The 26,733-nt window shown below is 38.4% G+C and overlaps 1 protein-coding gene across 4 annotated transcripts in view; it reads right to left on the bottom strand.

Annotated features, from left to right (window-relative positions):
- Pign (phosphatidylinositol glycan anchor biosynthesis class N) overlaps positions 1–26,733 on the bottom strand; it is a 118,854-nt gene that overhangs the window by 39,400 nt on the left and 52,721 nt on the right. For all 4 annotated transcript variants that reach the window (XR_003712396.1, XM_028775601.1, XM_028775602.1 and 1 more), the window contains 10 exons: positions 25,747–25,825; positions 24,378–24,560; positions 19,009–19,148; positions 16,490–16,589; positions 16,311–16,403; positions 15,165–15,256; positions 14,262–14,370; positions 11,667–11,775; positions 8,780–8,882; positions 438–540 (listed from right to left, as the gene is read on the bottom strand). Coding sequence is in view for 3 of the 4 variants with exons in the window: in XM_028775601.1 (XP_028631434.1) it covers positions 438–540; positions 8,780–8,882; positions 11,667–11,775; positions 14,262–14,370; positions 15,165–15,256; positions 16,311–16,403; positions 16,490–16,589; positions 19,009–19,148; positions 24,378–24,560; positions 25,747–25,825 (1,111 nt within the window). In the remaining variant the exon portion in view is untranslated. The remainder of the gene's footprint in view (positions 1–437; positions 541–8,779; positions 8,883–11,666; positions 11,776–14,261; positions 14,371–15,164; positions 15,257–16,310; positions 16,404–16,489; positions 16,590–19,008; positions 19,149–24,377; positions 24,561–25,746; positions 25,826–26,733) is intronic.

The raw sequence follows: 26,733 nt of genomic DNA, 5'->3' as shown, positions 1-26,733 counted from the left end.
GACCGGAGGTGAACACAGGAGCGGGGACAAGCATGGAGTGCATCATCAGACCAGAGCTTGAGAGTGGAGCTCGTGTCTCTCGTCCTACCACTGGACCACAGATCATCAGGTGTGTTATCAAGTGCCAAGCACTTTCATCCCTGACATGTGTTGCTCATCCTATATTGATATTTTTGATCTGATTCTCAATAACTTTCTAGGAAAAGCTGAACACATACATGTCTTGCAAAACTGTAAACTGTGTTTTGTTATAAGTGAAAGTTTCCCTCATGTGTTAATTACTTACTTTAATTATTAACACCAAGTAAAATTTGCTAAGATTTTAAATGCTAAAATTTTAAGCAGAAATATTTTTGATGGAATTACACTATAATGTCCTTGAAGCTTAGAGAATATTTTATTATACCCAAATCAAAGCAGCAGGTTTGTAGACCTACCTTCTGTTTACAAGAAACGCCAGGCTGTTGAAGGGTCTCTTGTTCCACGTGTATCCAGACAAACATCAAACAGGACAACACTAATGGAAAGAGAGCTTCATACCTAAGACACGGAGTGAGAACACAGAGCTGAAACCACTAACAAAGAAAGTTGAAAGTTAAAACTAGAAATCGTTAGTCAAATCATTTGGATGGGAGGCCAGGAAGACAGCTTAGCAGTTAAAAGCAGCTGCTGCTCTTATACAGGACCCAGGTTTGGTGCTCAGAACCCACTGGTGGCTTAAAATAGTCTATCATGCCAGTTCCAAAGATCTGTTGCCCTCTTCTGGCTTATGTAGGCACCAGGCACACACACACACAGTGCATATATGTGAAGGCAAAACAGCCATACTCATAAAATAAAAATGAAATAAACCTTAAAAAATAATTGTAACATTTCAAAATCTGTCAGTTTTTTAGACAAGGATAGGAAAGGAAAAATATAATTAAATTTCAACTTTCATAGCATCTTTTTTAGAACTTCATTAGATACTGAGATAATTACATGTTTAAATAGTAGAAATATTTTTAAAAAATAATTCCTAAAGTAGGTAACAACTATTCATTAATAGATAAAAAAGAAAATGCAAAGACAAATGTAAAAAGATAACTTTGGAAGTACAACCTGTAATATATCTGTAAGAGTAAGACAGATATCCCAACCTTCTTAAAAGGCAGGTTTGATATACCCTGAGTATAAAATAAAAGGGCTAAGAAATGCATGAAAATCTCTCTGGCTATATCAATAACTGAGATGAAAATGAAAGCAAAAACAAGATGCCATATTACCACATTTGTCCACATAAAATCAGTGTTGACAAAAGTACACTCGAATAGAGACTCTCATGCTCTGTACACAGAAACACCACTGCAGACGGCCATCTAATGCTGTGCATCAAGGACATAAAAAATACTCATGAGCCCCAATCTAAGAACACCACTTCTAAGGAAACAAGACACATCCACCACGAGTTCCATCGTAAAGAGGTGTACAAAGGGGCAATAAAGGAGTGAAGGCCTTTGATTTTCACAGGACAGTGATCATCAGTGCCCATGTACTTCTGTAAGCTGGAGGACAGTCCACTCAACACAAAACAAAAAAGAACTACTCAAGGTAACAGGCCCTTTCCAAAATACTTCTGCTCTAGTTTGAGGTAAGCCTCCTTGGTCCCCAGACGCTCTACTCCAGCACTTACCATACTGCTTTGATTGCACATACACGTTAACACACCTCCTAGTTTATGAATAGAATCTGGCTACTATAAAGGTCTAGCTCACAGGAACTGAAAGAATAACTAACTTGACTGGAAGCTACAAGACAAAAAAACACATTGCAACCTTGCTTCACTTATTACTATTGAACTCTAGGCCATACGACACCATTTCGATGATATGAAAATGCAAAGGGCACGAAATGCTTTCAATTCTACCACAACAATAGAACAAAAGTACTGAAGGCTGGGCAGAGACATCTGGATTTGAGAAAACATATACACTCACTCAGTGTGTAGGATGTAGGGTGTCTTAGGATATGAGCATAGATTATACACATGAGAAAACGCCATTAGCAAAAGGTCTAGAAGACTGTACACAAAGCAGAGTCACTTACACCCATTAAGATTGTACATGGTATTCTTGTTTGCAAAGAAGATGACTTGGCATTATTAAGTATGATAGGATAAAATCACATCACACTTTGTTGCAGCCCAGTTGCTAGAGCGCTTTCCTAGCATGAATGAAGCCCTAGGCATCATCACCACCATGGTACAAACTGGAAACGTTAGCAGCACATGCTTATAATCTCAGCAATCAGGAGGTAGAGGCTGAAGGATCAAAAAAGTTCAAAGCTGTCCTTGGCTACATAGTGAGTCTGAGGCCAGCCCGAGCTTCTTGAGACTTTGTCTCAAAAACAAACAAATAATAGTATATTTTTAAAAAATGGAGGAACAGCTAAATAAATTAAAGTATATCCATATCACAAAATTCTATACATCTACTAAAATGGTAGAGGAAGATATGATCCACATAAGAAAATACTTCTAATATAAGTAGAAAAAAATAGAAAAACCTACATGTACTATGATTAATTACATGTTAAAAAACAAAATTGGAGTTAGAAAGAAATACACCAGAGCCTCAACAATAAAGTCAATCACGTCTTCCTTTACTCCACCTTATCAGAACTGATGTAACAGTAATTTAACTTTTTTTTTTTTTGTTACAATGACTTAAAACACTGGGGGCAAAATTGTAATACCTGCACCCTGGCCATTATTTAAAGTTTAGTTCAGCCACTGTTCTACATTTGGTTCATGCCACCAACCCAGTTCTACTGCTCAAAGTCTATTCAGTTCCTAACCCATAAAATCAACTTTCCAGTTTTTACTGTAACATGGCAAAACCTGATTCTGTTTTATAGCCATGAACCGCTCCACTTCAGCCCTGCGTTCCAGTAACAGTTCTCTTGGTTTGACTGCTTAGTGCTCAAGATGCTGAAAATGTGAAAGACTTGATTAATCAGAGAAAGAAGATGCATACTCTAGGAAAAGGCAGATGATGACTTTTAAAATATTTGCTTATTTTTGTTTTCTGTGAACGAGTACTTTGCCTGCATGAACATGTGTGGATGTTTGGTATGCAAATAGGCCAGAGGGCCCTGAGTCCCATGGAAGGGGAGTTATAGAAGGGTGTTAATACCACATGGGTTGTGGGGGCTGAACCTGGGTCCTCTGAAAAAAGCAACCAGTGCTCTTACCTGCCTAGCTATGGATACAGCCTCACGGCACCACGGCTTTTACAAACACTTTCAGTTGTATGTGAAAGTCGTACTTTCTAATAACACACAACCATAAAACACCTCTCAGTACTTCAAACAGATATATGGACTTTTTCTAAAATGAGACAAGATCAGGTAGAAACAGTCCTTCTAAGAGACTTTATCTCTTAAGACAGAATTTCACACATAGTCTGCAAATCTAAACTAATAAGGAAAGATCAATAAACTGTCATTGTGGACTTGAAGAGAGTGGAATGAAACACTGCACTTTGAGTTGCAATCAGCTGGTTTGGTCTTGGACACACTGAAATGTGCTGAAAAGGCATTTAGATCTGTATGATATTTTGTTAAGCAAAGGGATAATGTAAACAAAATTTCCAAGGGAAATATTTAATAACTTAGCCGACAACCTATTTTCAAGAATTATAATAGCTTTCATTAGTATAACATTAATTCAGGGCTGATTACTAATGAATCTTTCATTAAATCAAGGATGCATTGTTAGAATTTAAGATTACTATTACTCTGTTTCTGTAATATAATAAAGCTGTATTTAAGAATCTCTTACGTCTGAATATTCACCAAATTATGCAGAAAAACCGCTATTTTGTTCAAAACAGCGATGAACTACATAGTTTGTTAAGTTTTATAAGGAATAAAGGTAAGAAACCAAGGAAATTACTAACCTAACTGAATATACCACACTGTTCCAAGACTCGTTTTCAAAGCTAAATACAAATTCTGATATTGAATGCTGTATCTTAATGCCCTCATTAGTAAGGTCATACTCAGCAGTAACATTCTGATTTTAGTCATGAACTTTCCTGGTTTTGATTTGATGTCATTATGATAATCTGTTTGAGAGTCTCTGAAGGCCATTAAATTGACAATTGGAAAGACGATTTTAATACTTGTCTCCAAGGTAAGTTATAGGATAAATTCCTGCATATTAAGAAGTACTTTTTTTTAACCTATAATCAAATTTAAACTCTCCTTTCTTTTCTTCTTATGCTCTTATTTCCAACCCAGATCTAAGATTTATATTTTATTCTTGTTTATTATTAACTGAATGTTTGCAGTGCTAAGAATTGAAGTCAGGCCCCTGTGCATTATAGAGAAGACTCTACGTTCCCTGTGCAATCCTTTGTCTTCATTGTCAAGTTGATGAAATCTAGAATCGGCTGGGAGATGGGCCTGTGAGCATGCCTATGAGGGATTATCCTGATCACACGGCACTGTCGGCAGTCCCACTCTCTGTAGCAGACCCTGTACTGCACAAAGCACAGAAGCAAATGAGCACCGGCATGTAGTCATGACTATCTATTGGTGATCATGGATGCACGTGACCAGCAGCTTCAAGCTCCTGACACCTTGACTTCCCTACTGTGATGGACCATACCCTGGAACTGTATTCCAGAATAAACCTCTTTCTTTCAATTGCTTTGGTCAGAGTAATTTATCACAACAACAAAAAGAGAATCTAAGATAAGAAGCCTTTGGTTTTTAAAGACAGGTTCCTACTGTGTAGTGCTGGCCAGTCTCAAATTCACAATTCCCGCCTCAGCCTCCTTAGTGCTTACAGCGACATCTTAAAAATCTAGTATGCATTCCTTTAAAACTGAAAAGGGTCAGAACACTATTATGTGATTGTTAGAAAATTATCACACTTACTCTAAAAAATTTATTTTCTCAAGCAAATCTCTAAGTATGAAATGACAGGATTTTAGCTTCTAATTTCTTTCATAGACTATTTTATTTTGAGGGGAGCTAATATAACAATCATTTATTCTAAAATTTTATCAATAATGTGGAAAATGTAATGAGTTTCAAATTATATTTATCACTCTTGAATAAGAACACCTAGGTTCTCATATACTTCAAGATTTAAAGCAAATAAGCAACGCACAAGATTTCTTTATTAAAGAAACTGAGCAAAGTTTTCATAATGTTCTTGTCATATGCTCATAGCTGTGTCCCCCAAATATGTCAGTCATGGAGAATGAAAACAAAAATAAAAAACGAAACCAGGATGTGTGGGGACCTTTAGTGAGAGGGGCTCTAGTGTCTACTCCAATTTGGATCTGGAGTCTACAAGGGCTTTAGTCTACGTCCCTGAGGATGTTAAGGTCCACTGGAAAAAGCTTTACAGAATGTCTCTCTATTACTTAGTGAAAACAGCTAAGATTCCTAACGAGTGATTCAGGCCTTGGACCCTAAATAGCTTTATAAGATCATTTAAACGGAAAATCACCTGTGGTAGCACCATGGTGAATTCTGGGCTGAGTCTAATTTGGATCAAGATCCCATGTTTTACCTAAAAGTTGAACTGGTGTTTACTTAATTTGTCTGTTCTGTTTATCATTTACTCTAAAGAAAAAAATTAAATAAGATTCAAATTCAAATGACAACCTGGGCTTGGTGACAACTCCATACCCAAAGCAAGAGGAACTAAGAGTTTGAAGCCAACTAGAAGAACTACACAGTGAGTTTAGTGTGTGTTTGTCTGGGGGCTGGGAGGTCGGGCGGGGAGGACAGTATGAACTCTTCCCTTCAAAGTCAACCTGGAAACTATAATATTGCCTTCACTGAATTTCAAAGTAATGTTTCAGAGTTCATGTCAAATCAATGTCTGATTCTGTTTTAAATCTACTTGGTATGAAAATCTCAATTCTATTTTAATTGCACATGCCTTTAATCCAAGCACTTAATGCAGAGCTAGGCAGATCTCTCTGAGTTTACTGGTCTACACAGTGAGATCCTACTCTAAAACAAAAAGAGAAGAACCTCCAGAGATAAGAACAGCTGTGAAGAAGAGAACCTTGACCTCATGAAGGCTGGATGCCCCAGGGGGTGGGAATTTTGAGGGTGGGGAGGTGGGAGTGGGGGGGGTAGATAGAGGTTACATCCACAGAGAAGAAGGAGGAGGGGCGAGGGGATTGGGGGTTCCGAGGGGGTGGTGGGGGATGAGGTAAGGGGACAACATAGGAAATGTAAATAAATCATCCAATAAAAAAAAAAAAAAGAACAGCTGTGAGCCTCCCCCTCCCCCCACCCCCCACCCCCCCCCGCCCGTGTTCTTTCTGGGAACCAAAGTCTTGTTTTCAGCCACAGTATGATGCAATCTTAACTGCTGAGCCATCAATCTAGCCCAGAGAATTTCAATTTTAAACAAGTGAACTGTTTTGGAAATACTCTCAAGTTTCTTTTATTAAAAGAATTATCTTAATTGCAATGCACTTAAGAACAAAAATAAAAACAAGATTTTATATTAATATAATAATAAGCAAGTTGAAGTATTTGAAGACTTTTGTCTTTTTCTTTGGTAGTGTTGAGGCCTAGCACATGTTGGACAAGCTTTCAACCCAAGTTACAGCTCAAGTTAAAGCACATTTTAAAATATATTAAAGAAATATTTTTTTTAAGGAACAAAGCCACAAACAAGCTACATTTTAGCAAAGTGCAAAGTCCTTGTTTTGAATGGCCTAGTGTAGCTGGCTATAGTGTTATCTTCAGAAGCCATGCTGGAGCTCTGTGCTGGACACTGACTTGTCTAGTGTAGCTGGCTATAGTGTTATCTTCAGAAGCCGTGCTGGAGCTCTGTGCTGGACACTGACTTGTCTAGTGTAGCTGGCTATAGTGTTATCTTCAGAAGCCGTGCTGGAGCTCTGTGCTGGACACTGACTTGTCTAGTGTAGTTGCTGTAGTGTTATCTTCAGAAGCTGTGCTGGAGCTCTGTGCTGGACACTGGCTCCTGTCTAGTGTAGTTGCTGTAGTGTTATCTTCAGAAGCTGTGCTGGAGCTCTGTGCTGGACACTGGCTCCTGTCTAGTGTAGTTGGCTATAGTGTTACCTTCAGAAGCCGTGCTGGAGCTCTGTGCTGGACACTGACTCTTGTCTACCTTCTCATGCTTGACAGCAGGTGCTCTCAACCTTCCGAACGCTGCCACCCTTTAATACACTTCCTCATGCTGTGGTGAGCCCCAACCATACAATTATTTTGTTGCTACTTCATAACTGTAACTTTGCTCATGTCATAAATAATAATGTAAGTATCTGATATACAGGATATCTGATATGCAACCCCTACAAAACAGTCAGTCAAACCCCTCCCTCCGGCCAAAGGTATCTCGATCCACAGGTTGAGAACCACTGCTTTAAACTAACCTATGGGTGTATTTTTAAAAAAAGGTCAAACTCTGCTTGCTTTGTATCTAGGGACTTCAGTGGTGTTATTTCGCACTGTAGCCCTGGAATGATCACTTGGAAACATGGAGTCCACGGTTAGGGGCTGGGAGGTGAGCAGACGACTGAGCGAGCCTCAACTGCTTGCTCTGTGGAATGGGAAGCACCCAGACAAGAAGCGCACGTGAGGACCTGGAGCAGCGTTACCTGAGGTCTGCTGCCAGCGCTGCTCACCCAGCAGTTTACTATGCTCGGAACCATCAAGGACTGCCCACGCTTTCTACGCTGTCCTCCTGCCTTCCTTTATGTATCCACCTGCATGCACTAACAGATCTTTAAGACTGTAAAGAAGTTTTAACAGTATCCCTAGTCACACACTCTAAAAAAAAACCCACACTGGGCACTGCGATCTCTTACACACAGAAAACCCAACACCACGAATACCAACAATGAACAAGAAAGAAGAGAGCATAACTGGAAAGGCAGTGATCTACACTCCAACAGCATCACCAGCTCTGTCCCAAGAAAGAAAAAGAATTTCATGTGCCAGAGCTGACGTCTGCTGTTATGACAAAGGGAAGGTCAGGCTGACTGTCCAAACCCTTTAAGTTCAGATGATAAAAGCTGTTATTGATATAAGCTTTAAACTAAGAGTTAAACTGTGAACATACAATTTATTTTAAAAATTACTTGTTTAATTGTCTGTTAGAGTCTTGCTTTGGGATAAACATGTCACTGATTTTTGAAGTGCAATTGGAAGTGATGCTGCTGCTCTGTGTTGAAGATAAGTTTATTTTCTTTCTAGCTGTTCAGCTATTTAATGGGACAGAGATCACAGCACTACGGAAACATGCATTTAAAAATGCAACCACAACAAAAATCCTTCTTAAAAAGTCTTTAAGACATAAAATTCTGCCACAATACATCAGGATTTCCCAACACTATAGTTAAATAACATTTTAGCAACTCCAAGTAAAAGTAGATGATAGATAATAATACAAAAATGATAAGAGAAATAAAGCAACTCACAGACCAAGTTACCTATTCACATAGAGAATAGAAAATATTTATAATTTATCCTTCAAGATTTAGAGGACATTTTCATTTCCAAGCTTAGCTACTAAAGAAAAGTCAATTTAGCATTTAAAATTTTCAACTGTGAAGTTATATTTTAAGAAAAGTTTATACATACATGTTTGAAACAAGAATACTTACAGAAGTCATGAGCTTGAGAGTGAGCAGGGACACAGGAGAAGCTGGGGTGGGGAAGGAAGGCATGGAGATAATGGAAATACACTACTCATAACATTCTCAAAAAAAAAAATTAACTAGAAAAAGGCTTATACCCCGTGCTTAGGAGCAAGTAGGTCGACATCAGGGAAAGAAGTATGCTGGCCAGTCGCTGAGAGACAGCTGTGGAACTCAGAAGCGGCGCCACCAGGGAAGAAGCTGGAAGAAAACAGAGCCAGTGCTCAGTCAGTTCTGCAGACCCAAGCAACCCACCACCACGTATGCAGCTCAGCCTTTGTGTGATCTGTAATGAAAGCCAGAGATTTCTGTAAGAAAACCAAAACACGACATTCTTAACTAAAACTACACTTTATTTTAATTATATTGTGGGTTAAATAACTCAAGTTTTCTCAATTTTATTCAAACTAAATCACTATACTAGTATTAACTCCTAAATGAATAATGTATCATTTTCTAATGAAATAAAATGTATTACTTTACATTCAGCAACTTGTTTCTCAGACATTTATGACCTAGTTTAGAGACAGCATAGTCCCTGGTAACAGATTATGCCTGTTATCAGAGACGTTGACAGCTAGAGCCTGTGCGACCTGATATATCCGAGGCAGGAGAGGATGACTTCACATAGGTCAGAGTGTAGACATTACCCTAGAGAACCAGCTCCCTCAAGCTAGACAAGGTGATGAAAAGGGGCAGCAACAGCAGACACAAACTCTTGTTGTCTACTTCAGGGGGCAACTGTACACAACTGCCTAGTATCCCGGGTGCTCCAGAGCAGGAAACTTGGGAGAAGCTCTGCTGAGTCACTCACTCACTTTGTTTTGTGGGGAGGGTCGGGCTTAATAATCCATCTAAGAAGTTTATACATATGTTAAATAGGATGACATTCAAGAAAACTTGCCTTTAGTTTTAAGTGCGATCTCATCTATAGTATTAGCTATAAGTAACCAGTATCTTGTAAAGTAAGCTAAATATACAGATGATTTTAATTAAAGCTATAAATTCCTTCAAGATTCAAAGCTCTGCAAGTCTTACTTGTAAAGCCTTAGCTGAGGTATAGGTAGGTTAATAATGTCATTATCTGATACATATTCTAACGGCAAGAAATAACTTACAATGTTTCTTATTTTAAGTTAGGTCAGATGTGTTTCTTGGTTGTTGTTTGTGGATTCTTTTTATTTTCTCCAAAACTCAAGGCCTCAGGCACACTGGGCAAGTGTTGGATCACTGAGCAACAGCCCCAACAAAAGCCAGATAAAATGAAACCAATTTTTCAATATTGAATATTTCATCTTGGTTTATTTTTGTCTGAAGTAATAATAAGTTATTAAAGAGAGATTAAGGGCCTCCATTCTAAGTGACATAAACATATTAATATATTATTTAATTGGACACTTATGAATTTAAGCAAAATATGCCTGTTTGTAGCCACTCCATGGTGCATCCGTGTTGAGGGTAGATCTTTGGAAGCACTGAAGACTTTCTCTGAGTTGTTGCTACATGCCTCACACCACTTGATAGAAATCTTGAAGCTAATATCTAGCTCTACCAATGCTAAGGAAGTAATTTCTTATCTAAAGTATTGCCAGGGAAATATTTATGTAAATTGATTGATTCTAACTATAAATTTCTTCTCTACTATTCCAAAATGAAAATGTGATCAATACAGACATGGATAAACTATATAGAATATCCAAATTGCAGGCAGGGATAGGATAGGAATTCTTATCTAGTAGGCATATGTGTTCTACTACAACATATGATAACAGGACTAGGGCTACAATCTAGCTTAACAAACAATGGTCCCTCCCCTCTCCTCCCCTCCCCTCTCCTCCCCTCCCCTCCCCTCCCCTCCCTTCCCCTCCCCTTTTCAGACAGGGTCTCACTATGCATCCCTGCCTAGCCTGGTAACTCCTAGAACTATATAGAGTAGGCTGACCTTGAACTTGAGAGGCACACCAGTCTCTGCCTCACCAGTATCAAAGGCATGCACAGCCACTCCTGGTCAAGGGTACTGTTTTTGTTTTTGTTTGTTCTCTTTTGCTTTGTTTGAAACAATATGTAGACCTAGCTGGTCTGGAACTCAGGGAGATCATCCTGCCTCTGCAAAGGAACTTGAAATACTGTGAGCAAAAAGTACAAATAACTCCACTCCTATAAAATCCTTAAGACTTTATTCCTTCCCTACCTGTGTATTCACTCCTGAGGCAGATATAAACTACCATGTGAGTGCTGGAAGATCAAACAGTGTCCTTTTAAAAAGTCGTGAGCACTTACCCATGGAGCTGTTTCACTATCCCCAAATCTAATACTCATAAATAAGGATGCCACCGGGTGGTGGTGGCTCACACCTTTAATCCCAGCACTTGGGAGACAGAGGCAGGTGGATTTCTGAGTTCGAGGCCAGCCTGGTCTACAGAGTGAGTTCCAGGACAGCCAGGGCTGCACAGAGAAACCCTGTCTCGAAAAACCAAATTAAAAATAAATAAATAATAAATAAATAAATAAATAAATAAATATGCCATACAGAGAACATGATTGAAAACACCTTTGTAGCTTTATAAAATATGCATCATGCTGAGAAATATCTAGTTAATGTTGGTTTTGGAAAGGGAAACATAAAATTTAATCATTTACTAATCTGTGTAAGACCTGAAAATGTAAAGACTGACAGAAAAATTAAATCTATGTGGTGCATACACAGAATGGAATATTCATAAAAATTTCACTTCTAGAATCACTCAATAGATTTTTATTAGATGTTCATTAGTACACAGTCCAATATCAAATCAAGTAATTCTTACTAATCTATGTGTGCTCAGAAGACTTCTTCTTCTTTGTCAAATTCCAGAAAGAAATAGAAATAATAGCTTTCCTTCATCAAAACTATTTCTTCTTGCACAACGAGGCAGACATAAAGGTCTCACTTTTAAGAAAAGTGACTGGAGGTCGTTTTCCAGTTTGTTTTGAGTGACCACTTACCTAATGTTGCCCAGCTCACCATCTGATTCATAAGAGGCAGGCCTTCCTTCTTTAACAGACTGTGGTGGGTGCTGTACACAACATACACAGAGAGGACTGTACTCAGCATCTGAAAACACAAACCAGCTCAGCAAGGGAAGGCAGGGAGAGTGACACACTACCACGATGCTTGGACAGCGCCGAGAAAAACTAGAATGAATTCCAGCTGAAATACTGGAATCGCACCAGGCTGCCTTCTCGTGCTCCAGAGCTACATGTTCGTCCTGCCGTGCTAAGCCAGAGCCTTGCCTAAGGGTGACATGAGGCGTGCACACTATCAAGAGCGCTAAGGCATGCCTCACCAGAGCTTCTTTAGAAGTATCTGTTACACATGTTAAAGGTTTCTTAAATTATGCATCAGGAAGGGAGTGTATAGTCTAGTGCCTTTCCCACCTGTCTCTCTGCACAGTACTATCTGTATATTTACCAGGCCCTGGAACTGAGGCCGTATAAATGTTCACTGTAGTCTGTATCAGAGGAGTCAGCTTGAAGGCTGTTTTCATAAGAAACTACTTTATAACAATATAGTCTCTTCCATTCACTCATGTGTTTTCTCCTTTTGTGCTAACAAAAATATTATCCAGCTGTATAGAAAAATGACTATTGATCCTTGATCCTTGATCAATAGTGGATTAATTACCATTTTAAGAAGGGAGCTAAAATTTGACTACAAAAAAATAAGCTCTCAGAGTTTAGATCAGTGATCTCATTATCAAATCCTAAAGATGACTTTATTTTGTCTTTTTGATGAACAGATTAAGACACAAATTTTTCTGTGAATAGAGCTATGATACACTCCTAGGATCCTTTCTATTGTAAGACATAGTCTCAATATAGATATGAAAAAATTACAGGAAAATGTATGCCTTGGGATCAATAAAATATGTCAGGCAGCAGAGAAACGAATGCAAATTACTAAAGATAATGCAGGAAAGAACTTTGTAATGGAGTTACATAATCCTCGGGAGTATTTCTAACAAAGTATATAAGAATTTAAGCATGCTATTCTTCAGTTCTCTGTAGTGAGAATCAGAAACACATGTTCCTGTCAAAGCTCTCTTTACTGTGGGCGGATTCTGTCAAAACTATCCCCGGTTTAGAGGAAAGGCAGTGTGCTATTTACAATAAAGCATATGTTCCAAACTCGATAGGATGTTTACAAAAGATCTCTTCTTAGGAGTTCACTGTTGCTCTCCAAGAATGACCATAACTTACTGTATCTTTTAAGCATGTTTATATTTTGATTTCATACTACTTTGGAAATAAATTATAGTGTTTTGTCCTGAGAGAACTTTTTAAGAAAACTCATTTGATTTGGTAGAGCTCCAGACACAGTTATCCATAAAAAAAGGGGCGGGGGAGCTGGTGTGGAAGTTGTAAAAAGGGAACTCATGCTGGTGGGAGTGTAAACTAGTACAGACACTTTGGATATCAGTTTGGAAGTTTCTCAAAAACTAGAAACAGAACTGATAATATGACCTGGCTGTGTGTCTCCTGGGTAAACACCCTAAGTACCTCACATTCTACTACCAAGACACTTGTATACCCATGTTCACTGCTACTCTACTCACAACGGCTAGGATTAACTGTCTGTCTGTCATAACAGAATTAACCTGTGCGACTATTAGCAGATGAATGGATCAAAGAAAGTAACACAACAAAGTACTACTCAGCTTGACTGGCCATGGCTACTGCACAGATGAACCCACACTACTACGCACATGAGCAAGCTAGACAATATTCTGGCATAGATGGGGAGGGACTCTCCAGGCATCACCCCTAAATATATTGGATATATTTTATTGTTTATAAGTATAAAATTCTCAAGAATAAAGAAAAATTATAATAAAAAAATTTTAAATCTTAAAAGATAAATTCTATTGTTGAAAACATAAATATTAAAGAGGACTACTATCCTATTGAAAAAATGCTTTCTAAGCGGTGTGGTGGTGGTTTAATGTTTTTAATCCCAGAACTCAGGAAGCAGAGGCAAGCAGATCTCTTGAGTTTGACACTAGCTGGGTCTACAGAGTGAGTTCTCAGCCAGGGCTACATAGACAAACCCTGTCTTGAAAACTGAAAAGAAGGAAAAAAAAAGAAAATGAAAGAGTACTTTCTAGTCTAATACATAAGAAGATATCATTTTGTAAAACACGATTGCTATTTAATCTATAACTTCCACAACCATGTTAAATATTTGCTACACTAACATTAAGAAACAAGCTGGAGTTAAATTACTGGGAATTGTACATCCTGTCATTAGACTAGCTGGGCACTAACTAACTTTAAAACACCACAGTCAGCAACCTCTCTCCTAGGCCATCTATCACTTGCTGCCCTCACGCTCTCCTTAACTGCTGACTTCTTGACATCACTGTTACTCTTGCGGACCCTTTGCTATTCTATACATACTTCTGTGTACTATCTTAAAAAGGAAACTTACTTCTCTGGTGACAGTGCTGAGCAACAGGAATACAGGAATGTAACAGAGTATAACAATAAGATACATTGTATTATACAGCTAGTAAGATATACAATAGAAAAATTTTAACTGACCTGTAACAGGAGTACCAACAGTTCCTCCTTTACCAAATTAGTTTTTCTTTTTACGAGAGTTGTTAGAACAGCCAGGGACAGCAGAAGAACCAGCAATCCGGCACCCATTCTGTTTCAAAATATTATTCACGATCAAACTTTTCTCAAGAAGCATACTAAAGACAGTTACGAAAACATGAGGCAGTTCACTTAAATGTAGACCTCTCATGCATTTTGTTTAATCACCATCAAGTAGGAAAGCTGGCAGAAGAACAACAGGAAATCGCAGGGCAAGCACATGGCAGGGCTAGTTGTAACCACACTCCATAATTTCTTCCAGTATATTTACCTTAATATCTATTTGTCTAATTCATTCTTTTTCACTCATCAACTGCCATGGATGGCTCTTAAACTGAACTGGGTAAATACAGAGAATATAAAAGGTAGCTAAACAAAGCATCTGCCACCGAGATTCTCACTGAGAGAACAGATTCATACAAAGGACATAGCACTCCTCAGGCCAAGCAGCTCCTTTCCATCACAAACTTCAGTGTCTCCTCAGCTGGTCTGGCTGGAAAGTGGGGCAGTGGCCTCAACAGTGTTGGGGAGTACATCACTGTATAAGTCATTTTGTATACTATGGTGAAGTGGCTAAATTCATTTTCTATACTGTCAGGAAGATGGTCAAGTGACTCTCATATATACATAACCCAGATGCAAGGGATCTCACGTCCTCTGATGGCCTGTAAGGGTATCCACATGCATATGGCACACGTGTGCGCGCACACACACACAGCAGAGAGAGAGAGAGAGGGAAAGAGAGAGAGAGACAGAGAGACAGAGATAAACAGAGAATTGTTTTTAAATGTCACAGTGTCAACAGAGGATAAATTCTATTGAAATGGCAAATAATATTGTACGTACACTAGAGAAAGGTTTGGCTTTCTGCCCACAACAGGCATCAGTGGGAACACTGCAAGAAGCAAAGAGAAGAAAGCCCAACTCAGGCAAGTGATCTACAATCAAGAAAAAAATTATATTTAGACAAATATGGTATAGAAATCTGTTTCTAGCATCTCACACACTACATGGCTGAAACTGAAAGAAAAGCTGCGTTGAATTTACTTGGACACTAATATTGTATTAGTTACTTTTGCAATGACAAAATGTATGACAGGAAGCAACTTAAAAACAAAGGGTTTGTTTTTTCTTGTAGTTCCACAGATGGTTCTGTCCATTATGGCAGTGGGTGGGGAGTGGGGGTAACAGTGGAGCAGGTCCTGACAGCCAGCAAGAGCCAGCCAGCAAGAGCTTGAGGCAGCTGACCACCACACTGCAATCAGTCAGGAAGCAGAAAATGAATGGTGCTGCTCAACTTTGCTTTCTCCTTTAAAAAAAAAAAAAAAAAAAAAAAAAAAAAAAAAGTCCCAGTGGTTTAGGTGGGACTTTTCACCTTGATTAACTTAATTTAGAAAATCCCTCACAGATTTTCCCAGATGCTTGTCTCTACAATGATTCTTAAATCCCTTCAAGCTCACAGTTAAAATTAACCATCATAAATATGGATACCTTGAACCATATTTAATCACTTTTCTGGGTTGTTTTATTGTTTGAAATCTGTATACATGTGCTTCATTAAATTCCTTCCCAACTTCTTGTGGCTTTTAAAATACTATTGGGTCTACATACTGCTACTTTCCCAGGAAAGAGCTGTGTGGATGGAGCACAGAGAAGAGGAGGCTACTCCTCAGACTAGAGCTTGGAGTGTGGACCCCTAGGCCACTCTGCTGCTCTGAGACTCCTCCCTCTCTAGGGACTAGAAACTCCACAAGAACTGCAAACAAGCCAGCTCTGACTTTATAGGCTTTCTATATCTCTGGCTCATTCCGACAGGGATATGTGTATAAATCAGAGATGGAAAGTTGATGGCAGCCCTTCCTTTCAAAGAACCAGGCCCTTCATGTGAGTATGCATTCCACTCCTTTGCTTAAAGATAAACATTTCTTTGAGCCAAACACATATCAAAACAAAGTAATTACTATTCTATTTTGCCAACATGAGTACTTATACCTTTGCTCGGGTCCACAGCTGAGTGAGAAACGGCCATCCTGCGAACACAATCAGTCCAGCTGTCAACATGTAGCGGTAGAAGAAACTGAGCACCTGGTAACAGATTGCAAAGAAAATGAAGAGTAAGGTTACTTAATGCCAGAAACATAAAAATGCAAGACGCCTGGTCAGGTACTTACCAGGACTTCAATACCCAAGGTAAAGACAAGCAAGTAGGCAACAAAATGGCTCAGAGGAAAAGTCAATAGTGATCCAACCAGGTCTTGAATAACTTCATGCCTGTTTAAGGAGATCATTTACAAAATGATTACTTATAATTTGCAACAGCATACTAACATTAGCAATATAATGCCAAATTAAAACTGCACAAAGCCCAAAATCCCAGATGTTTCCATTCATAAATTATTTAAAATTTAAGATAAAGGGTAGCAATTTGTTTTTAATGGATTTGCTTACTTTTATTTGTGGAAATCTGTATTTTAGGAAAAATGATGATAAGCATTTGCTAAATATAAATAACAATAAATTATTTTTGTATGACCTTAGTTTAAACAAAGGTACATACACTACAGATAAATAAAAAATAAAATAAAATGAACCCGAATGTATGCAAACTGAAAAAAAAATTTTTGAAACTCATTGGAATAACCTTATACCTACCTCTGAGCTACATCCAAAGCCTTCGTAAAGAAAATCTTAATTGAACTTACTGACTTTTATTTATTTGCAGTACCGAGGACTGAAGCTAAGGCTCTATACATGCCAGACATCCAGTCTGACACTAAGCTAAAATCCCAGCCTTTTCATTTAAACTTTATGTAGTCATTCAGGCCAGCCTCAAAATGCCAGTTTTTGTGCCTTAGCTTCCTGAGGAGATAGGATTATAGACATGCACCACTACTCCCAGTTTAATTGCACTTTTTAACTGAGCCAAATAACCTTTTTCAAACCCAATTTAAGATGCCATTAATTGTATACTAATTGTAATTGAGAATTTATAACCACCAAAAATGTATTACATACTTGAGTACGTTTTACATTTCATCATCTAGAGAAAAAAATCTTTAGCATTTGTAGAACATTAAGTAGGTAATTGTAAAAGGTCAGTGTTATTTGGTTTATGACCTTTTTCTGACTGAAAACAATGGCTATAGAATAAAATTATATCACACTGTTAAGTAGCCACCTAGGAAAGAAAAGTTATTACCACAAGGAGAGCATTTCTTTTGTTTTCAACTGTGAATAAGCAAAGAGGCACGAAAGATTAAATGAAGTCATTTTGGAGGATTTTTATTCTAGAAAAACTGGGTTAAAATATTTAATATTTATTTATTGTGCAAATATGTATGGGGGTGCATTCCACAATGTGTAGCCACAGTGTAGGTCAGAGAACAATCTGCAGGAATCTGTTCATTCCTTTTACTATGTGGGACTCAAGTGCCCTTGACTCGTGGATAGTGATTACGAGGGTGAGATAAATCTTTTAGCCTCTGCCCCTCGAGGCCCGGTTACTATTACTGCTGGCCAACGCCTTGCACAGGCCCTTCCCTTACCACCTAATCAGCTTAAAAACTTACTTTTAATGTTTTATTTTCCATGCAATATATCAAAAGGGTGCAATAAAACATATTTGCAAAATCTCATCTTCCCTAAATTTAAAATACACATACTATCTTAATGATTAGGCTATTTAATCTTTGGAAGGGGTTCTACAGTAGAACAGACTGGCTAGGAAACTTAGAGAATTCTGAAACCAAAGAAATGATGTCAGAAAAACACGTGAGCTAACTAAACAAACCAACAACCTTACTCCTTTTAGATGGTGAAATGAAATCACTGTATGTTCTTAGCTTAGTGTCTTTTTTCTTCATATTTAAAGTATTTGAAGCATTTCTATATTTTATTTCTTATGTTTCAGTATCTCGATATTTTTAAGCCATATTTTTAGAAGGTAGAAGTAGTCAAAGCTAGAATCAACAAATATTAGAAAAATATGTAGCGTCAGGACACACATGCCAGCCAGTTGCTATGTCTTGTTTGTTCTGTCTTGGTTTGTTTTTTTAGGCAGCCCTTCCTTATAGAGCTGAGACCTAGAAACGTAGATCCTCCTGCCTCTGCCTCCCGAGTCAGCTTGAAATCTGTCTTCCTTTCCAGCTGACTGTAATAGTAAGAAACCACTTTTAGACTATGCTGAGAAAGTGCTTAAAGACAGAAACACAGCGCATGGAATAGTAGAGAGTCCCTGTCAGTACACACTAACAGATTCGAAATAATTACAAAGTTTCATTTATTTCATGGCTAAGGAAGGAGAAGTAAAGCATACGGGAAAAACCACATAAATCTTGTAAAACATGAAGAAACTAAAATACAAGATGACAAAACGCAAGGTGTAAGGTACTCATGACATAGTACAGTAATATTTTTTATGTTATTTTATTCTATATTTTTGTTTGAAAAACATTCAAATAAAGAAACCAGGTCACTGCTTCCTCAATGCAGTACAAGTGAAGTAAAAAAGATAACACAAAAGGGATGTTTAATACACAGCATTGTGCAGTTGTAAATCAAATGAGAATGTTGAGACATCTGCAAATACTACAGCCATCTTTTAGGACTTATGCTATAAAACCCAGTGCATTTTACACACAGGGTTAACTGCTGGTGAAGTAGAAACAAGGCAGAGAGGCAAGCTACTTACTCTCTTAGCACTGCATACCATATGGGCACTGGCAGCAAGCAATACACGTAGTAAGTCCAGGGACAGGCTTGCATCGCCAGGAAGCATGCTGCTAAGACACCAGCAGCTATGAAGCTCCAAGGCAGGAGATGATGAGGCTTCTGAAATGAAACAGAACACTCAAATACACCCAAACCCATTCGGATTGACAGTTTTTAAGAAAAATATCTCTTTTGTTGTTTCTGAAACTAGATAATTAATCAAAACTTCTTTCAAAATGAAAAAATGTCATTGTCCTAGTATATCAGGAAAGAAACTGGGTATCCTAAAATAGTTGTCACCAGGCACTTCTCAGCTGAAGACTGGCAAGAGTCCTAAACTTGGTTTGTAAATGACTCATTCAGAACTCTGAACATAGTTCTTCTTAGAAACAATTTTTAAAATAAATCTTGACTGTCTTTTGTGTCTAGCTCACAAGGGCCTATTTACCATACAATACACTATTCTTTATTTGGAACAGTTTCTGCCTGTTCAAGGCTCCAACCTGCCATGCTGCCCACTCACCTCTCCCACTGCCTAAAGCCTGCTGGTTCATTCAGTCATATCTACTCTTCTCAACCACCTGCTGAATAAGGAACTCTACATGTCTGTCACCAGTGCCAGCTTCACAGACTACCAACACTTCTTGATGCTCTGGGTCAGATGGAAGTCACGGACATACAGTCCCACAACTGGGAAAAGGGGACATTTTAGGGGATGTTATAATGCTAAGAAATAGAGTGCTGTGTTCTGAAGCAGAGGTTACAAAATGGTACAAAGTTCATTAAGCCCCTTCAGAAGATGTTAGAGAGGAAAGGAACCAGACAGTGGGGCAGGGGATGCACTTTTGTCTCCACTCCATGCTTTCTGTTTCCTCAACCTGTTAGCCAAGGATAAATGCAGTGGGAACTAAGAACCTCTTTCTGGAAATACACAAAAATAAGAAATATATACATTTCCCATCCCTTTTTTATGTTTTTCTCTACTGGTGTAAAATATTATGAAGTCAGAATCAAGCATAAGTTAGGACATGGCTGTAACAAGAGGCTGAAGCATAGCACTGTAAATAAGAGCCTGAAGGTCAAGTTCATAAACTGGCTATGATATTGTGACGGGTGATCTTAGTTGTCAACTTTACACGCCCAGGAAGAGGAAACTTTAACTAAGGAACTGCTTCCATCAGACTGACTTTTGAGCATGTCTGTGCAACATTTTCTTGATTAACAAATAATGTGGGAGAGAGCAGTCCAAAGTACAAAGCTTTCCTTAGACAAAGTTTTGTCTATCCATAATATGGGTACAATGAAATTATATATATTTATCAGTGTTGATACTAAAAATCAGATTACACAAGGCGTAATAAAGTAACTAGAATGTTATTGATGCTCAATAAATGATGGCTATTATTTTTATTTTTCATTCTTCATTGCATTAATCTCAGCAATTATAGAATCTCTCAGTCAACAGCACAAGAAATAAAGATAATAGAGGTCCCATAGAAAAATGATGGAGAATAGGAGGCCAAATTTAAATAAGTGGGGACAGATAAGAGCTCTAAAATTGAAATGGGGCTATGTCTGCAACTGATTGTAAGAGAGGAGAATTTAGACTATTTTGAAAAGAGCAAAATAGTAAGAAATGAAAGATATAAGTGTCTAAAAAACAGCTCTACATTCTAGAGTTGATACAATATGGTAGAAGGTGGGGAGCACTTCTGGAGCTGGCTTTGATAGACTACTTGCCTGTGATTAATCATGAATGAGTCTGCTGACACCTGTCTTTGTTTTTAATTAAGACGTATGTTATACCCTGACAATTTCCTCTGTTTACATATACATCCTTGAGAAACTGCCCTAGCCTGAAGGAAACAGCCTGAGCCAAACATAGATACTGTGTACCATAAATTGGCCATGTAAGGATTTGTGGTCATTGTTTATCTTCTGAAAATTGGTCATGCTTTGTGTTGCTTGCCTTTAAAGGACATGGAGAAAGTACAGTTGCTTGCTGGCATGGTGTTAAGCAGTGACCCTCCCATCCCTGCCTCTTGCATCCTCTTTCTGCCTTTCCTACCATCATCCTCACTCCCCCAGGCACGGTTCCTATGTTGACTGACTGGCTGGCTCCCGCAGTAGAACTATCTAAGTCTTAATCTTTGTTCCACATTACGAGAGTCATAACTAACAAAGTTGCAGTAAGGTTAAACCTAACGGAGACAACATTTGCAAAGCATCCTGGGGAGGGTACACTTGGAAATGATGGAGATCAGTAAAGATAACTTACCACCAAGCACAAAAGGATAGCTTCCCAGCTCTGCCTTTGCTTGTCCCTTCAATCCGTTTGAATCTTCCCCCTCACTACAGTCTCAACTTCCAGCAAAATGCTGGAGAAATGACTCAGGGGTTAACAGTGTATACAGTGCATGCAAAGGACCCAAGTTCAGATACCAGCCCCCATTCTAGACAGGCTATAAAACCCTGTAATTCTAGCTCTAGGCCATCTGACTCCTCCAATTTCCATAGACATCTGCAGTCACATGACCCTCTTAGATACACACAAACACACAATTAAAAATAAGTCCTTAAAAACAAACCAAACTCACACCAGGACTTCCTTCTTTTTACTGTTATCAATATGGTGGATTCTCTTTTATTTAAAACATGATAGTCTTGGCATCTTAAACACTAATAGTATGGTATATAGTAACCCAAATCATGGAGGGTGGCTATGTGTGTTTTTTTCTTACCTACGTTATTTAATACCATGATGTTTCATGGTAAAATCTGAATCTTATATTTCTCTGTAGAACACCTAGCATTGTACTTGTACACTCAATTAAATACTGACTTGCACTGTCAAATCAATAAACAAAAGAACTATCAACTATGAAGTCTTGACACCTTAACAAAAATATATCCTTTTTTTCCCAATATTCTGAACAGTAAAAGGAAAAAGCAATGTTTGGCACAATGGCTCAGATCTCAGTGCCCTCCCTGCCCACACACCTAGGCTGGGAGGCTGTTACCAAGTTAGTTAATTTCCTCAGCTCAGTCTCATCTTTTACAAACATTAGTTGAAATGCACAAAGAGAACAGTATACATTTCAAGAACTCAGTGCAATTCCTAGATATATCTCTTCATTACCAAAACAGTCATTTCTGTGTACTTCTCTAACACATAGGAAATAATTCCCATTACAGCCAACCTCAAATACATTGAAATGATTATAATTACTTGGAAAAAATATTTAAGATGCATAGGAAGAACTGTAAAAACTGAAATTAAGCAATAATGTTCTTCCCTACATTACAGACAAATGAAATAGAAAATGATAAAAGTTACCACTAGAAGTGTTTATAGACTATTATTACTCAAAATATACTAGCAGAATATTTACTTATATGAGGATTTGGGCACAGTGATAATCACTAGAGAGAATGAAGAAAGGAAATGGAGGTAGGATATTCTGCCTGGTAAGTGGTAGTCAGCAATATACTTTAAGATAGAAAATGGCTTAATGCAATAAAACCATGTATGCACTATGATATTCTCTCTGTAGAGCAGTGATCTCTCTTCGGGCCACAATGCCTCTGAAGGGTCAAAGGATCCTTTCACAGAGGTCACCTAGTGTTGAGTCATATTGTTCCCACAAGTCCCAACTAAGGACTAAGGTGGGAGGAGTAAGGAGAGGAAGAGGGGAAGGAGGAGGAGGAACTTGGGTGGAGAGATGTAGGAGGATGGAGAAGCACACATGTATCGAGAGCAGTTCTGGGTAACAACTTATATCTAGGTTAGTTAATTGGTTAACACTTCCAATTGTGTGGGCATCTTGTTATTTGAGAATTATCAAACATATAAAGCCTTTGGTTAATCTTTAAGCATTAGAGTCTCATTTCTACCGGGTACCACGTGGATGGCAGGATGGTCTGGGCTCAGCCCAGCCTCGTGGAGACAGCATGGAAGACTGGCAGAGCCATCTCCCACGCTGGCGTCTGGTGGCAGGGCTGGTGTCTCTGGCTGCCTGAGTCCGAGGCCTGAGCTGAGCAGAGGTAGCATATGGCCTCAGGCCTAGACTAGTTGGAAAGATGGCAGCTGATTAAGAACAAGCAAGATTGGGTGCCACTTTTTATTTTTGTTTTGTTTTATTACCGCAACAACCTAGGAGCATCATAAAATATATGTATTTATATTATGATTCATAACAGTAGCAAAATTAGTTATAAAGCGGCTACAAGAATAATTTTGTGGTTGGGGTCACTATGACATGAGGAACTGTACTAAAGAGTCACAGCAGTAACAGAGTTGGGAACCACTGGTTTAGAAGTTTGACCTCTTCCTTTCACTGAAAGCACAGTATGCCTCCATTTTAAAATGAAGGTAAAGAAACTGTACATTTTAAAGACTCAGTAGAATTTTTAGATTCATCTCTCCATTACCAACACAGTCATTTCTGTCTATTTCCCTAACATGTAGACAGTAATTCCCATTACAGCCAACTTCAACTACATTAGAATAATTAAATCATTCTTAAGGTAGAGAAAACAATAAATACATTGTCCAGTTCTTATTATGTATTTAATAATAAATACACTGCTTTGAAGTAGTTTTGTTTTGCTTTCTGTTTTTTTGAGACAGGGTTTTTCTGTGTAGCCCTGGTTGACCTGGAACTTGTTCCGTAGACAAAGATGGCTTGAACTTAGAAATCCACCTGCCTCTGCCTCCTGACTGCTGTGATTAATAGTGTGCACCACCGTAGCAGTTTGAAGAGGCTTTTTACAAAAGTGTATTTATTATTTTTATTAATGTGCATGTGTACATGTGTTATGTGCCTGTATAAATTTATGTGTTATGTATAGTGAAATGCCTGGGAAGGCCAGAGGACCTCGGATCCGCTGGACCTGGAGTCACAGGGAACTGTGAGCCGCCTGATACAGGCTCTAGGAGCTCAGCTCAGAGCTGCAAGGGCTGCGAGCACTCCCAGCCTCCGGGTGGCCTCTCCAGGCCTGCAGTAGCTCCCTAATAACCTATTCTAGAAGTATGTGCAATGCTTACACTGAGTAGTTATCTAGAAAACAGAAACAGTATAATTAAGACTACAGAAGAACTTAAGTTATTCATATGCATTTCTTTATGCTTCTTTTAAGTTACAGAGACACTGTTATCAATGTATCCTTATAGCACCGAAAAAAACCAGACATACCAGAAAATACAAGAAAAGGCAAAACACATGAGTTCACTTAGTCTTACAACTTACATACTCTATGAGCTCACTACAGTGATTGGTTCAGTTTCTTAGACTGTAGCCCTGGTAACTCAAACAGTATCATCTGACCCTTTGTTACATCTGAACTTACCTTCCCTTCCTTCCTAGTGCTTCTTGGGATATTAGAGTGAGACTTGATGATTAACAAAGAAGCATAAGACATCCATCCCACAAAACCAACTGCAACACTGAAGCCCAGAAACAGTCTGTCATACGTGTGATAATAGGACAGTCCTCTCAGGGCAAGGTCAATCAGCTCCTCACAGAGGGACACCTATGGGGACAAAGCATATACAGAACATGTATGGTGAAACAGCAAAAGCCAAGTTTCTCCAACCAAGGACCTGGTGTTCGGTACAGCAGACCACGGCTGCAGAGTGGAGTGAGAAGCTGTACATGAGAGGCCTAAGAACAGACCGCGACTGTGAGGGTCTTCTTGCAAAACATGAACAAGTCTCAGAATAAAAAACTTTTTAATTTGGGAAGATAGGGCATTTTAATGAAAATGATCTATATGCTATATAGTATTTTAAAGTAACTCATTATGTCAAAATGGTCCTCAGAGGACACACACAGGAATTAAAGGTTTTCCAGCATATATCCCAAATAATGGAAATGCCATATGTATATACATATGCAAGCATGTGAGCATATGCACTGTGTTTCACTTTCATATAAGATTATGCAAATCTACTAAAAAATGTCAGCAAAATAACAATGTTAGAGAGAAGAATAGGTTAGTGACCTGGGGATACAATTTAGTGGTACCGTGCTAGCCTAGCATAGGAGATGCTCTGGGTTCAAATACTACCAGGGAGAATGTCTAAAATTTAAAAGCATAATTAAAAAATTATAAATGCACAGACTAGTAATTACTTAGGTAATCTTTTAAAATAGGTGTAGAAGTTTTAGTGAGGCATGGTAAAACATGTATGTAATCCCAACTGTTTTAGAGGCTGTGCAAATCTTACAGTAGCCTGGGCAACAATTCTCTGTCTAAAAAAAAAAAACAGTAAACAAATTAATAAATTAAATAAATAAAATAGGGCTGGGGATGCAGGTCACAAATGGAGAGTTTAATTAGCATACACAGGACCCTCTGTTCAATCCCCTATAAGATAAGCATAATACTATGCAATGCAATGCAATGTAGAAAGCCAGTGGGGTGGAGGTGCTTACAGATGAAACTTTAGTATGAATGCGGTGACCTGAGTGGCAACCGTGCTACTCTACACTCTCAAAACACGGTGATGGGGACTCAAAATTTGTTTTTCATTAAAAAGAAAAAAAAGAAGGCAACACATTTCCTTTCTAAAGCCAAGCTAGAAAACTGTGCCCACATGAAGTAAGGAGGGGTATGTCTGAGGCTAATGTCCCTGGCTCAAGGAACCCACAGCCCGCCTGCTGTGTGCCCCAGGCAGAGCTCCCCTGGCCCTGACCCCAAGTGCCAATGTACTTACGACTTCATCAAATTTTTCTTGTTTTATGTAAGATCTTGCTTTTCTTAAAATGTCCAGCTGTTGAGAATCTGAGAGCAACCTACAAAAGAAAAGGAAAGAATAGGTTTAATGTTTCCTAATTTGGTTTCTTGCATTTCTTGCTAAATAAAGACAGTAAAAAAAATCAAGAAAACAGAAAACAAAACCAAATAAAAGTGAAAAAGAAAGGAAACATTAGGTTAAACTTTACTGTGGCTGGATGCTTCATTGTCTCTAAGAAGAGATTATGGCTAAACTTCATTTTCTTTACCTCAGTTTTCTTTTTCTTTTTTGTTTTCTTTTTGATAGTACTGGAAATCAAGTACAAAGCCTTGAACATGATAATCAAGTGTCCCACTGATGAGCTATACCCTGATCCCTGACACAAAGCTTCAAACACTATCTACATTTATGAAATCTATATAAACCATCATTCTAAAGAGACCTAAGGCCGTGAAAAGAAACTGTGGATGAAGTCAAAATACTCAGCAGACCACTGACTTCCATCACTCAGCTTTCCTGTACGCCAGACACGAAGACAGGGTGTCAGGCTGACACACTGGCGTACTTTTTATGCTTCACCTAAACAGGGTCTGGAGAGTTTAACTAATGCTGGGAGCTAATGAGCTACTTGAACCTAGTCATCATTTCTGTACTACAGTGTGTTCAGAAAATTCTAAAATATATAGAAAAATCGAAACTATATAAACCCAAAGGCATTAACATTACAGAAAAAGGAACTATCAGAACAATCACTTTTATAATATGAATAAGTATGTCTAACTGCAAATTTGCATAGATACTGCTTGACTAAGCTTGCATTCCTAAACTGAGTCTATCACATCTAACAATGCACACAAAGTTACTGAAGGCTACTAGGAGTGATGTATGACAAAACTGTGACAACTGCGTGCCTCAAACATGTCACTTGTCTTCTTTCTGACTGGTGGTTCCCCACCTCTGATGAGA

The sequence above is a fragment of the Grammomys surdaster genome, unplaced genomic scaffold, assembly GCF_004785775.1.
Source record: "Grammomys surdaster isolate TR1022 unplaced genomic scaffold, NIH_TR_1.0 257, whole genome shotgun sequence".
Taxonomy (NCBI): Eukaryota; Metazoa; Chordata; class Mammalia; order Rodentia; family Muridae; genus Grammomys; species Grammomys surdaster.
This window is presented reverse-complemented; position numbering and strand designations above follow the sequence as displayed.